The sequence below is a fragment of the Microtus ochrogaster genome, chromosome 4, assembly GCF_000317375.1.
Source record: "Microtus ochrogaster isolate Prairie Vole_2 chromosome 4, MicOch1.0, whole genome shotgun sequence".
Taxonomy (NCBI): Eukaryota; Metazoa; Chordata; class Mammalia; order Rodentia; family Cricetidae; genus Microtus; species Microtus ochrogaster.
Window position 1 is genome coordinate 29,590,467 of NC_022011.1, and position 14,416 is coordinate 29,604,882.

At 49.1% G+C, this 14,416-nt stretch overlaps 1 protein-coding gene across 2 annotated transcripts in view; it reads right to left on the reverse strand.

The window, feature by feature from the left end:
* Positions 1-1,160: 1,160 nt before the first annotated feature.
* The window catches only part of Klhdc4 (kelch domain containing 4), a 25,614-nt gene continuing 12,358 nt past the window's right edge, over positions 1,161-14,416 (reverse strand). The window contains exons 6-12 of one of the 2 annotated variants that reach the window (XM_005345783.2): positions 12,217-12,309; positions 10,565-10,724; positions 6,320-6,395; positions 4,778-4,986; positions 3,038-3,440; positions 2,013-2,138; positions 1,161-1,834 (exon numbers count right to left, since the gene is read on the reverse strand). In XM_005345783.2, coding sequence (XP_005345840.1) covers positions 1,638-1,834; positions 2,013-2,138; positions 3,038-3,440; positions 4,778-4,986; positions 6,320-6,395; positions 10,565-10,724; positions 12,217-12,309 — 1,264 coding nt within the window. In that variant the 3' untranslated portion in view covers positions 1,161-1,637. The remainder of the gene's footprint in view (positions 1,835-2,012; positions 2,139-3,037; positions 3,441-4,777; positions 4,987-6,319; positions 6,396-10,564; positions 10,725-12,216; positions 12,310-14,416) is intronic. The other variant, XM_013354377.2, reaches the window with a different exon arrangement.

Genomic DNA, 14,416 nt, shown 5'->3' on the forward strand with positions numbered 1-14,416 from the left:
CAGCACTAGGGAAACAGAGTCAGGTGAATCTCTGTGAGTCCAGCCTGATCTAACTGGTGAGTTCTGGAAAAGCAAGACCTACATAGTGAGAACCTGCATTCAAAACAAAAAAACCAAAACAACACAACAACAACAAAAAAAAAGTGTTTCCAGCCGGCTTGGTGGTTCCCTTGTTATGATTCAACTCTACCAACCTCAAAAGATCCAGGGCCTTTAAGTGATCCCCAGCCTCAGCTAATGGCATGAATTAGGTGGGCAGCTTGCTCAGCAGCTCCTGGGGATACTATTCCCAAACCCCCAAAACCCACCTGGGGCCACAGACTACTGACAAGAGGAGGCAAAAAGGCACAGGTGCCATGCACTCCAGGTGACCCTGCTCCAGCAGCCAGGCTGGACACACCCTAACTCTGCCCTGGTCACAGTAGCCACAGTGATACTGGACATCCCCAAAAGATGGTGGCAGTGGCTGTGGAACCATGGCCGTGCTAAGGTCTGCGTGCTTGGGTGTGCCTTTCGCACTGCACTGCTGATGGTGGGTTCTGTTCTTACACTCAGCCTTGCGCCCCATTCACCCTGTGGGCCCGCAGCCCAGGACAGGCAGCAGAGTTCAAAGGAGCTCTTCCTCAGAGCTTTTCTGTTTCTCCAGCTATGGAATTCAGCCTGGCCAGGCACTCTCTTCCTGCCTCAGCCGTGGACTAGGCACTGGTATGTTGGGGTACTAGACCCATGGCAATGGAGCTCCGACTCCATGGCCAGGTGGCAAAGGGCTGATGCCATGAAGGGCTCGGTTCTTGCCCTGCGGCCTCCCTATCATTTCACAGGCCACAGCCCTGTGCCCACAGGAAGGTGTCACTGCTTCCTCCTCAAAGACTGCAGTGGAGGGGCTGGAGAAGGCAACACTCAGAGCTGAAGAGCCCCTGCTGCCTTTGCACAAGACCCAGGTCAGTTCCCAGCATCCGAGTCACATGGCTTACAACCATCTGTAATTCCAGCTCCAGGGATGTGACACCCTCTTCTAGCCTCCATGAGCACCAACATACACATTCACATAAGATGAAAATACATGTTTACACCAGGCAGTGGTGGCACACACCTTTGATCCCAGCACTCAGGAGGCAGAGGCAGGCGAATCTCTGAGCTCAAAGCCAGCTTGGTCTGCAGAGCAAGTTCCAGAGCAGCCAGGGCTACACAGAGAAACCCTGTCTCACCTCCTGCCCCTCCTCAATACACATCTGAAACGAGGGAGAAAAAAAACCCCTATTAACCTTTCAGTGGAGCCAATGGACATATCCATGCACCCATAATATTCTACTGTGAGACTCAGCACCAAACTAAGCGGCGGAGAAGGCCAATTGGCAGAAGACATCTAAGCACTCCACAGCAACTCTGGGTGACCGATGACACATACCCATCTCCTCGTTCTGTGAAGAAGGAAAACCTTGGAGCACACGACCCAGTTTTATTAGGACAAGAGCATATATCCTGTGGGTCCCCCAATGTCCATCTCACTCTAACCTTCCCTCTGCGTGGACAGCAGCTGCGGTCAGGGCAGTGAGTTCCTCCTTAGACTGCAGCCTCTGCAGAGGCCTCCTCATGCCTGGTTAAGGACACCAGTGATGTTGAAGCCATCGCTCCGTCTAATGTTGGGCCCGTGCCATGTCTTGACCTGCATCATCAATGAATGCTTTCGCCATAGCATGGGCTACTTTCAGGACTTTCTTCTCCTTTGCATCAGGGCCCATGTGGTTCCGGGCAAGCTTCAGCCAGTACTGTTCAGTCCGGGACAGGTACTCTTCATACTGCTCCCCAGGCGCCATCTCTGGGTGCTGTGGATCTTTCCATCCCAGAAGGAAGAATGACACGGAGCATGCTCAGTCAGTAAGTTGAGAGGGATCAGGGCACTGCTGCTCTGAATGGCAAGCTACCCAGACCCACCCTAGACACAAGCAGTGTTAAACAGGCCTCCCATAGAAGCACAGCACAGAACAGTCAGGGCTGATGGGGATTCTAACCTGCTCCCTCCTCAGCGCTGTCCTCTGTACTGTCCTCTTCCTGGTCCTCATCGCCCCCCTCTGCACCCTCTTCATCTGAGCTGCTGTCCTCTTCCGAGTCTGTCTCCTCCAGCCACTCCTGAGATTCTGACAAAACAAAGCCAACACATGGTTCTGGCTACAGCCGAGGGGCCACGGGAGCTGGCACCACCCCATAAAACCCCTTCTTCCTCCCAGGAACTGAACAGGAACCCCAACTCTCCTGCCCTGAAGCCTGGGATTAACTGACAGACCTCTCAGACCTCAGAGCAACTTGGGAGTGATACTGTGGTGGGCACCAACTCCAGCCATACTGCCATCCTACCTGTGGGCACCTGAGTGGAGGCTGTCTCTTCCTGGATCCCTACAGCCCCAGGGGTTCCCCCAGAAGATGGTGACAGACCCTGCACTATGGGTAGGGCCTCTCCCTAGACATGCATTGCAGGTTTAGTCTCAGATCTCAAAAAAGTGAAGGACGGAAATGAGGGAAGGGGGCAGGAGGCTAACTGGCAGATGTATTGAGTTCAAGGCCAACCTGGTCGTTATAGCAAGTTCCAGGCCAGCGAGGAATACACAGTGACACTGCCAAATAAATAAATAAATAAATAAATAAATAAATAAATGAATGAATGAATGAATGAATGAATGAATGATTTGGATAAAATGGGGATGTCATGATTTCTGAGCAGTGATGGAGAGAGCGACCACCTCAGAGTACCAGCCACCAAAGGCAAGCTCCAGTTCTGCCAGCTCTGCACTGACCTGGGAGAAGATGCGAGGCACATGGAGCAGGTCTGACCCGGGTACCAGTGACTTGTGCTGTGACCCACTTAGCTCCTGCGAGCACTCAGAGCACATAAGTGTATGCCAAGTGAGTCCCTCTCTATCCCCCAGGTTATTCTCAGGGAAACCTGGCCTAGAGTCAAGAGCAGAGGTCCCTACAGGGCAGGGCACAGGCTCTCATAAGAGTCTCATTCCATACAGAGGTCTCACCCAACCCAGCTTACTTGGATCCATCTCTACCAAGGTTTTCCATTCTTCCATCTTGTGAAGGTCAAGGCAGTAGAGGTCACTAAGGGTCACCTGGCGATCACCAGCTTCAAACATGCCACCATAGACATAGAGCAGTCCATGCTTGACGGCCAGCATGGCATTTGAACGCGGACATGGCTCCTGCCCAGTGCTGCTGGCCTCCAGAGCACTGTCTTCAGCCTTAGGTGGGGGTCGCACTGGCAGCCCAGAGGGAGCAAGCACTTGTTTGATGGTTATCACTGTTCCATCTTCAGCCACCACCTCTTTTATCACCTCCAGTGGCTCGGGAGCACCAGTCCCCCCATTCTCCTCTTCAGTGGCACCTTCGTGTTCCTCTACTTTGCCCCGCCTCCGTTTCTTCTTCTCTGACTTAGGGCCCTGTTAACACAACTCAAGCTGCACAGCAGGGCAGTGAGAGCCCTCCCTCTACCACACCAGTCAACATGCCATCTAACACGCTATCCCTGGAAGAGGTGTGGAGCAGCGTAGGGGTGAGCAGACATTCCAGGTAGCCAGGACGGCAGAGAGGAATGGCCTCCTAGCCTTCACTGTAATGAGGGACAGTCATCCTGAGTCCCACACTGGGAAGCACCCAGGTGAGACCAGGCCCAGCTAAAATGCAGACAAAGGTGTCTGAGGCTCTTTTTGGGAAATCCAACCCATTCACACTGTCACTCACAGAAGGGATGCAGATCACTCCCCGCCAACAACAGGGCTGGATGTCAGGAGGGTCAGAACTCCACTCTGACCCTCAAGACCATGCAGGACCCTCCATGCCAGCCCTGAGGTACCCTCCTACTGGGTTCCCTGCAGGAGGACATGTACTCTGTCTCTCTGGCCACTCTGCAGAGTACAGCTGAGTGGCTCTGTAGTAGTCACTGTCGTCTGGCAGAACACCATGCTCACAAGATGGCATTTACTGAGCTATATTCAAATATTCCAGCTATGACTACCTCCAGCCAACCTGGACCTGTTCTCTGTTCTAGACACAAGACCCACTCCATCCTGAGGCTGCAGTGGGCGTCTCATACAGAACAGCCACTGAAGGACATCTTGGGGCCCGAGGACCAAGCAATCTGAAAATAAGGCTAACCTACACACTGGGTTCAATGCTCCGAGCAATGTTGGAGACCCTGAGTGGCCATGCCTGGTATAGTTTCTCAGAGCAGGGGCCGACATATGCAAGGTTTTCTATCATATCGTATCTGTGTCTATCACAGACCCTTCCACGAGGCTGGTATAGCTTCTCAGGGCAGGGCCGACATGGGCAAGGTTTTCTATCATATCGTATCTGTGTCTATCACAGACCCTTCCACGAGGCTGAGCCCACAGCAGGTACTAGTGCTCGCATGCTGTGGGCACTCAGAGCAGTTTCTTTGTGCAGATGCCAGGGCGACCTGGGGCGATCACCTGCTAGTCTGTCTGCTCCAGGTAGGTCCTGGGCAGCAGCTGCTGACAAGGACAACAGAAAGGGGATGGAAACAGGGCTGAGCTCAAGCAACAACAGACATTAACTGGCACAGAGAACCTGACGTGCTCAACATCTCGGCTCTGCCAAGGAGTGGTAGGTGACATCAGGAAGGAATAGGGATCACAAGTCTAGTCACCCAGAACCCACACAGAAGAGTATATGGGCCTTAAAAGGAAGCAACAAGGCTTGAGAGTGGGTAGGAGACAGACAGGTAATATGGAAGACTCTCAGGAGCTTAGGCTACCTTTAGCTGTGCTGCGAACCAGCGACTCCTGGCAGGATCGTAGATATATAAGTCACTAAAGAATGAGCCCTCCAGGCTCTCCTCCTCCTCCTCATCACACACGCCCCCGAAGACCAGTATCTGATGATTTGGAGCCAGGGCCACAGAAAAGCCAGACCTTGGAGTAGGCTTGACCCCTGAAGGGTTAATCCGGGCCCAAGTCCATTTACCTGTCAAAGAAAACAGAGGAAGGGGTAAGAGGGGACACTAAGAGCCAGGAAGAACACACAGAGAACCTTGGGCACCTGGAATAAGGATAATTGCGAGCTTTGGATACTATTTAGGCATGGAAACTCACTTTGTCCCCCTTGTAGGAAGAGGGGATGCCAGTCAACTACCCTCAAGGTCCATCCTTCTTAAAGCTCAGCTGTGTGACACCAGACCTTGCCTTCTAAGGGACCCTGGAACCAACGGCCAAAAGGCAGAGGGACAGATGTGGAGGTGCCATCTTGCTAGAGGAGGATCATGGGCTAAAATATACCTCACTGGGGTCCTAAGCCAGCTCATCCAGCCCTGGACTACACCACCTCCCAGTGGGGACAGTTGCGCTCAGCTTTCCCAATAGGTGTCAAATTCTTCTGACACATGGAAAATGTCTTCCTGTTACTTCTAGAAGAAAGAACTGAGACTGTCCCTCACTAAACATTACAAAAGTGCTGGTGACCATGCACTGGAGGTGAATGACGAGGCCCACAGTGCGGGCAGGACTCTGGGCCTGCCCACTAGTGGTCCCCAGTCAACCCATCACAGCAGCAGGTGCTGTGGAGAGGGACTAGAGCCGAAAACACTAACATGGAGTTAGCGAGGCCCACCGTCTCACACTGTGCATCTACAGAGGGAGCGCTGCTCATAACACAGGGCTCCCTTATCATGGGGCTACTTGCTGGGCCCAAGGGACAGCACCACACTGTCCAGTCTCCAGGTTCAAGCTTCACAGGTCCCCAATCCTAGGTTCCTGCCAGTAGTGGCAAATGACTCACATTTGAGCATACAGAACTACATATCCTATTGATGTCTGTGTGCTCTTGAGTAAAAAAACTCTTTAAAATGTCAAGCAAGGACAGGACCACAGCAGCTCCTCCTTCCCATCTCCCCACTCCTCATCTGCCCTCACATATGGCTCCACACGTTGGGGTTGAGCACGCATGTTCAGGGAGCCTGCCCAAAAGTGTCCTCCCCAATCTTACCTCTAAGCATGAAGACTATACCTGAGAATAACACAAATACAACACAGGGTTTTCGAGGGGGACACAGTGGCTGAGTGACCTGGGCTCCTGCTGCCTTCCAGACACACTGAAGGCTGACCCGTGTTGCATAAGGCACCACGGTCCAACCACTCCTGAGACAGGTGGTCTGCTCTTTGGCTCTAGACAGGCAACAGGAAACTCAATGCAGCTCCCATTTTGATAAAAGGGACACACAGTCTTTGCTTCTACCCAGAGGCTAAATGTAACCCACCCGAAGGCCATACATCCAGAACACAATCCTCAAGCACAGCAGTACCTTCTCCCCCTTCCTCAGGCTTCAGCAGGAACATGTCTGAGTGCTGGGTGCCTTTGTCCACGTCTTTCCTGACTCTCTGCAAAACACAGAAGTCTTGAGAACCAGCCAGGCTGTGGCAGCACATAACAGGAGCTGCAGTCCCACAGAGAGCACAGATTTGGAAGACCAATTTTTCTTTTTCTTTTTTTTTTTTCGAGACAGGGTTTCTCCGTAGCTTTTTGATTCCTGTCCTGGAACTAGCTCTTCTAGACCAGGCTGGCCTCGAACTCACAGAGATCCACCTGCCTCTGCCTCCCGAGTGCTGGGATTAAAGACGTGCACCACCATTGCTCGGCTTGGCAGACCGATTTTAAAGCCACTACCAATGGCCAGTCATGCTGGATCACTGCAGTACGCTCTGCCACAGAATTCCTGTGCATCCACAGGTCTGTACAATGTGGATGGACCCACACACAGCACAGCGCAGCCATACCTCCCTCTGGCTCCTACGTGTCATCAGAGGACACAGCTGCACTGGCACTGTGTAGAGAGAAGCAAGCCAATACCATTGACAGACCTCTTAGAGCCTTCAAACCCACCGATCCCGGGTCCTTAGCCTTCAGCTTCAAACAGTGATGCTGACTGGCTGTCAGCCCTGAGGCCACAACCCACACATCTCCTACTCAGCACCCCAATGATGGAGGAAAGTCATTGGTTAATTAATAAAGAAACTGCTTGGCCTCATAGGTTAAAACATAGGTGGGTGGAGTAAACAACAGAATGCTGGGAGGAAGAGGAAGAGGAAGTGAGCTAAGACGCCATAGCTCTGCTCTCTGGGGCAGATGCGATGAAGCTCTGACCCAGGATGGATGTAGGCTAGAATCTTCCTGGTAAGCGCACTTTGGGGTGCTACATACATTATTAGAAATGGGCTAGTCAAGGTGCTAGAGTTAGCCAAGAAGAGGCTAGATATAATGGGCCAAGCAGTGTTTAAAAGAATACAGTTTCTGTGTAGTTATTTCCGGGCATAAGCTAGCTGGCGCCCAGGAGCCGGACTGTGGGAAGAGGCCCGCAGCTCCTACTACACCCCAAGGCCCAGACAGCTGCTTGCCAAGATCATCATCCTGAGAAGGATGCCAGTCCACTTAAATGTCTTCCTGTACTTTTGTGCTTAAATTCTCAGTTTCAATGCACTTGATCTTGTGGTCTTTATGCCTACAGAAAAACTGAGAGACTGCACAGAACCACTGTCCTGGCAGCTGCAGCTGCTCACCCTACCCAGGTACATGCAGAAGCTACACTGATGAGAGGGACCAACCAGGCCACACAGTCCTCCTCTTCCCTACTGTTGCTTCTCTCCTCCAGGGTGCCAGTCAGGTCCTACATGTCCTGCAGGCTAGCTAAGCTCTGCCCTAGGGAACCACTAGTTCCCCTTTCCATCTGTACTGCCCAGAAAGATGTGGCAGGAATGGGAGGTGGGAGGTAAGTGGACACACGAGGCACTGTCCTTAGAGATCAAGTGTTGGTCTCAGGTTATTTTTATGTCAAGTTGTAATGGAAACAGTAAGTCTGACCCTTTGGCCTCTGGCTCCCTAAGCTCCCCCTCCCACATATGCTCCACCACTGTGATACCATCTGCCATGAGCCATCCATGTCCAATCCTAGATTTTCAGGGTCCAAACTCATTTTATAGCCAAGTGTGTCCTCACAGTCTGGGAGGCTGAAATAAATAACCTCACTTCTTTTTAAGCCCTCAGCCTGTAGTATCTTATTTCCCTCTCAGAAACAGGGCCACTGTGTGTACAGTCAGGACAGCCAGGGCTACACAGAGCTTTTGAATACAGAGTTTTGAATGCAGAATTTTTTTGTTACACAGATTTTGAAAAAACAAAACGAAACAAATCAATGAAAGGAGTTAGAACTCAGGTACCCTGTATGTGTGCACAGTGACTGCCCCAAAAGACAGAGGTTTTGAAATGAAAATCTAAAGCCAAGTATATACATACACCTTACTATGAGTTACTGATCATGTAGGCCCCAGAAACAGTCGAAGCAACACAAGCTATTGCCATTGCTCTCAGCTGCCCACCAGACTGGATGGTGAAACTCTTCTCCTGACACCACTACATGCTTTGCTTGGAGGACAATCAGGACAGAATGGACCTGAAAACTTCCTCTCTGGCTGGCTAGCTTTCATAGTGTCTGATGATGCAATGCAGGTCACTAAGGGAGAAAATTCATCAATGGTATTATTACCAAGAGGGGAACCTGAATACTGACTGACCTTCCAGACAAGATGTGTCCATTGGTGAAATAGTGGCATTAGGTTATGGGGACAGTAACCACTGATTGGAGCTGAGGCTGCTCCACAGGAGGCAATTCATGCCTGGTACTGTAAACTCAGTCAAAGGCCCCTGGTTCAGGAGGTCACAGGACCTAGGCAGAAACCTACTATTGTTCTGCTAAATGGACACATTGCCTCTGTCTTCTAAATAGTTATGCTTCTACCCACAGACCAGTCCTGCCCTCTACCGTGGTCAGAGAAGAGTCTCTCCGCAGTGGGCAACAGTAAACACAGGAGACTCACAGCTAGTCACAGAGCTGAGAATAAGTGGCTGCTGATGCTTGGCCCTAAATAGGATACTGAGAGCAACCCCACCTCCCAAGGCTCAGGAACATCACTGAAGAGGGGACAGAGAGAATGTAAGAACTGGGGGAGGGGAGGAGTACTGTGAAAGTCTTCACAACATTACACTCGTGAAACTCAGAGCAGCTGTGGTCACTTGCACAGGACCTGCATAAGATCAAGCCAGCAAGGTTTATCACTATTCCAGCAGGCTGTGCTAATTGGACTCAGTGGGTTACAAAATGCAAAAAAGAAAGAGCATTAAGGTGGAAAGGGGCATGCTGGGAGATGTCTGGGATGGGGAATTTTAAGAGCTGGGTTTGTTCTAGATGTTGTGTAAATGGATGGAATTGTCAAAACAATAAATAAAAGGATATTTATTTGTTTGTTTGTTTGTTTATTTATTTATTAATTATGCAGCCTTCCTTCATTGTACACCAGCACAACAGAAAAGGGCGCCAGATCTCATTATAGATGGCTGTGAGCCACCATGTGGGTACTAGGAATTGAACACAGGACCTCTGGAAGAGCAGTCAGTGCTCTTAACAACTGAGCCATCTCTTCAGCCCAATAAAAGATATTCTTAAAAAAGAAAGAAAGCAAAGAACTGAAAGTTGTAGACTACAGAGCTGGTAGGGCAGAAAGCACTAGGTGGGGGCCCGACAGTAAGAATGGCCTGCCACAGCGGGTTGTATTCACTGCATTGCAAATAAACCATGTGACAGTCAACACTGACCTCTACCTGACTCCCCACACTCACATACATGAAAGGGCATGCACACAAACTAACGTTCAGGCACGACCCTGTACTTTTCTATGAACTACACAAAAGATAACGGAAGAGTGAGAGACACAGCTGCACGAACACACGTGATCAAACAAGTGTGCTGGAACAGGAAAGGCGGAGTCCCTGCAGCATGCAGGTGGTCACTGAAAAGATTCACGTTAACTATGTGAGAATGTTTTAAAGAAAAAAATATGAGATAGTCTTTGATTTGTTTTTTTAAAACCCTGATTTACAGCAATGTCAGGAATGGCAAAGTACCAGTACGGAGCAGGGCAAGTGGGTGGCCAGCACTTACAGATACACGCACTCCAAAAGCAGCAAGAGACTCCTGAGCACTGGCTTGGGAACACAGCTACAACACTGGCTGCAGACACAGGTAGAGGACACTATGCAGTCCTTATACTGGCTACAGTGTAAACACAGATTGTTCACCTGGCAGTGCTCCTGGGAGGTAGGCATGGCATGAACTAAGCTTGCATCCCCAACAAACACATAAAAGCTGGGCTTAGCAGCCAGCATCTATAATCCTATCCTGGGAGATAGCAGAGGCACAGCCAACTGACCAGCTCCACATTCAGTGTGAGGCCTGTCTTAAAACAACCAGGTGGAGAGCAGCTGAGAAAGATGCCTGATGGTAACCTCCAGCCTAAACACACACCCACAAACACATAACTATACAGCAACACCCACAAGTACATGTGTGCACACAAGTGTGCGCGCACGCACACACACAAACCCATCTCTGTATGCTTAAAGAGGAGCAGAGCCAAATCCACTGCAGATTACAGCTCAGAGCAAGGCTGCTCCCGTCTCAATGGAAGCCCCTCTCAATTCTAAGCACAGGGGCCCTTACCTGCTTTGAGTAGCCCCCATAGATGGCAATGCTGCCCTGGGGGGTGACAGCCATCAGACAGCCTGATCTGGGTGTGGGCCCAGGGCCTGAAGGGGACAGCTTGCTCCACTGGAAAGTATCCAGGCTGAAGGCATACACATCACTGTAGTAGATATAGTCCCTAGTGGGAAAAAGGGCACAGGTCACCAGAGATGACAGGGGAAGGCAGGGTCATCAGTGTACCAATTATACTGAAGGCAAACTTGTGTTTCACCTAGACATCTGCTTCAAGTTTAAATCCAAATGAAAGGCTTAAGATCCTGAATTTACAGACGAATCAGAAACAACTCCAGTCGCAATCACAGTATAGCTTACTATGAAAGTTGTCCATTTCTTACCCCAGTGACAACAGCTACCTTCATCAGGCAAATTTGGCTACTCAGTGTGACAATGAGTCTAACTGATCACAAGGCAGGAGACTGACCATTTGGTAAGAACTGAGACAGGGATGGACAGGGACAGAGCAATGCACACAGGCCAAAGGCAGGAACAGACCCTTCACACCTACCACTAGGCAGGAATGGGAGGCTCCACCTGATGCTCACTCTGCTCAGAGCCAGGGACTCAGACACCAGAGCACTCAGTACATAGGACTCTTGGAAACAAAACAGGGAGGCTGGTTATTCTGGGGTGTCTGTCACTGAACAGACACTGGCCTCAGCTGTGAAGAGGAGCTCAACTGTCCACAGAGGAAAGGCAGGGGAAGTTGGGACAACCATTGCTCCACACAGTGTATCTGAATAATCCAAGCCTGGGGCTCTACAGCCACTGTGAGCCTTGAAGGCTGTAGTGGGAGAGCTGGCACAAGACTGTCTGCCTCTAGAGAAATGCCAAGAAGCCATGGGAACTGCTGGTTGCCCCTCAAACCCACAAAGTCCTCTCCAAGGGCACATGAAGGAGAGGAGGCTCCAGGTTTCTAGAATTACTATAATCCAGTTTTCTCCAATTTCAAACTCCACTTTCAATTAAAAAAAAAAAGTCAGCTCTTATTGAAGATAAATAACAACTGTTTCATGGAAAATTCAGAATGGTGATATTTAAAAGTCAAGCTAATTTAATACAGATGGTGACTCCATTCACTGTAGGACTGTCATTTTGTCTGTATGCCTAAGTGTTTCCTAAATAGGTTTGTACTTAAAAAAACGCTTATTTCCACTTATGTGCATTTATGTGTACATGTCTGCAGGGGCGCGCAGGGGCTGGGGAGGGCATTTGACATCCTGGAGGTGAAGCTACAGACAATTGTGAGCTACTAGACATGAGTGCTGGGGAGCTGAATTCTGGAGGAGCAGCAAGTGCTCTTACCTGGCAAGCCAGCTCTCCAGTCCCCTAAAGAATCTTTAAAAACCACTGTGAAATGGTGATCCACAATCTACAGATCTGTAAGAGGGAAGGGTTACGCTGGTTTGCACACAACCATGCACACAGTAGGTGCCGACTTAATGTAAGGACAAGCCCATGTTTTCCTCAATACTTCATGTGGCTGTCACACACTGTCGCTGCCAAGCCGTGTGCCCAGGAAGTTAGTGAGAGTTCCTATGCTGATCAGATTGTTTGGCCCATGCAACCTATACCCTGTGCTCCAGAAGAGGCCCAATCTGCTGAGTACCAACCTTGTGCTTTCATGGAAGCCACCAAAAAGAATTAACTGTCTCTTCCAGGCTACCATCCGATGTCCACTACGACCTGAAGGACCACCTGTTGATCTAAAATGACGAGGAGAAAAAAAAAAAACATTATTAGGTTAGATATTTCTTATCTAGGGTTGGAGTTTTTTTGCTGTTGCTGTTTTCAATTTTTGAGACAGGGTTTCTCTGTGCAATAGCCCTAGCTGTTTCGGAACACAGTGCCCTAAAACTTGCTCTGTAGACCAGGCTGGCCTTGAACTCACAGAGATCCATCTGCCTCTGCATCCCAAGTGCTGGGATTAAAGGCATGTACCACCACCACCTGGCTGATTTTTTTTAATATTTATTTGCATTTTTGTGTGCGTGAGTGTTTAATTCATACATATGTTTGTGCACTATGTGGTTTCCTGGTGCACTCAAGAAGCCAGAAGAGGACATCAGATCCCCTGGGACTGGAGTTACAGCGAGTGTGAGCAGTCATTTGGTGCTGGGAACTGAACCCTGGTGCTCGGGAAGAGCAGCCAGCACTCTTGACTACTGAGCTATCTTCAGCTCTTGATTTTCATTTTCAATACACTTAGTAAGTTCCCTTCATTATCTCTTCAATTACTAGACTCGACCTAACAGTCCTGCCTGATGCTATAGGGCTTCGGGAGGGGTAAGAGGGTAGATCAGTGGTAGAATACTTCCTCAGGAGTGTGTGAAATCCCTGAGTTCAACTCCCAGACAGTAAAGACTTCCAGAAATAGCAGAATCTCTGACTTGGAATAAATGTTTTTCAGGCAAAAAATAATAGGTTGGGTTCTCTTAAATAAAGAATTCAAAATACGCTATTAAATATATATATGGGGAAAGCCATGTATGCTGGGCAGTGGTGGTACATACCTTTAATTCCAGCACTTGGGAGGCAAAGTGCCCGTGGCTCTTTTTGAGTTCAAGGCCAGCCTGGTCTACAGAGCAAGTTTTAGGGCAGTTTAAGTTACATAGTGGTAGCACAGGCCTTTTATCATAGCACTTTGGGAAGCAGAGGCAGGTGGATCTCAGCAAGTTCAATGCCAGCCTGGTCTACAAAGTGAATTCCAGGATTGTTACACAGAGAAACCCCATCTCAAAAACAAAACAACACACACACAGAGAAAGTTAGACATGGTTGCCCACATCTTTAATCCCAGTACTGCGAGACTAAATTAGGCAGATTTCAGTGAGTTCAAGACCAACCTGGGATACACAGAGAGATACTCTGTTAACAACAACAGCAATAATTTTTAAAGGAGGGGGTCAGAGCACTGGTTAAGATGTTAGCTGCATTTCAGAAAATCCTGGTTAAATTCCCATCACCTACACAGTGGTTCACAACTAACCTTCTCTAATTCCAGATACAGACATCCTCTTCAAACATTTATATGCATATAATCAAAATATTTACATACATAAATCCTACAAAACAAACAAAAGAACCAGCATACAATGGGTTAGGTATGGTGGTGCACATCTTTAATCCCAGGCATTTGGGAGACAGAGGCAGGTGTGTCTCTGTGAATTCAAGGTTAACCTGGTCTGCATAGTGGATTTTCAGTACAGCCAGGACAAAATAATTATCTTGTCTCAAACCCTTTCACCAAAAAACAAGAAAAGAAAAAGAAAAAAAAAGTCTGAGCCTATAGAATGGTTGTCACACAAGCACAAGGACCCAAAATCAGGATTTTCTTTTTGCTTTTTTTAACCAAAAATAAAACAAAACAACAAAAAAAAATCCCACCAAGTTCAGCATAGTGGTGCACACTTGTGATCCCAATGCTGGGATGGAGACGGGTGGGTCTGGGCTGGCTGGTCAGGCTCCTTGCTCACAGGTGTGCTCCATGATCAGTGAGAAACTGTCTCAAAGTATATTGGAGAGCATAAAGAACACACCAAAAAAAAAAAAAAAAAATCAGGTGGTGCCTGCCTTTAATCCCAGCACTCAGGTGACAGGAGTTCAAGGCCAGCCTGGTCTACAGAGTTAGTTCCAGAATAGGCTCCAAAGCTACCACAGAAAAACAAAAAACAAACAAACAAAAAAAGACACCAAATACAGACCTCTGGCCTCCACACACATGTGACTTCTCCCCCTCACACACAATAAACAAATAATACAAACTTTTCTGGCTGGGCGGTGGCGGCGTAGGCCTTTAATACCAGCACTAGG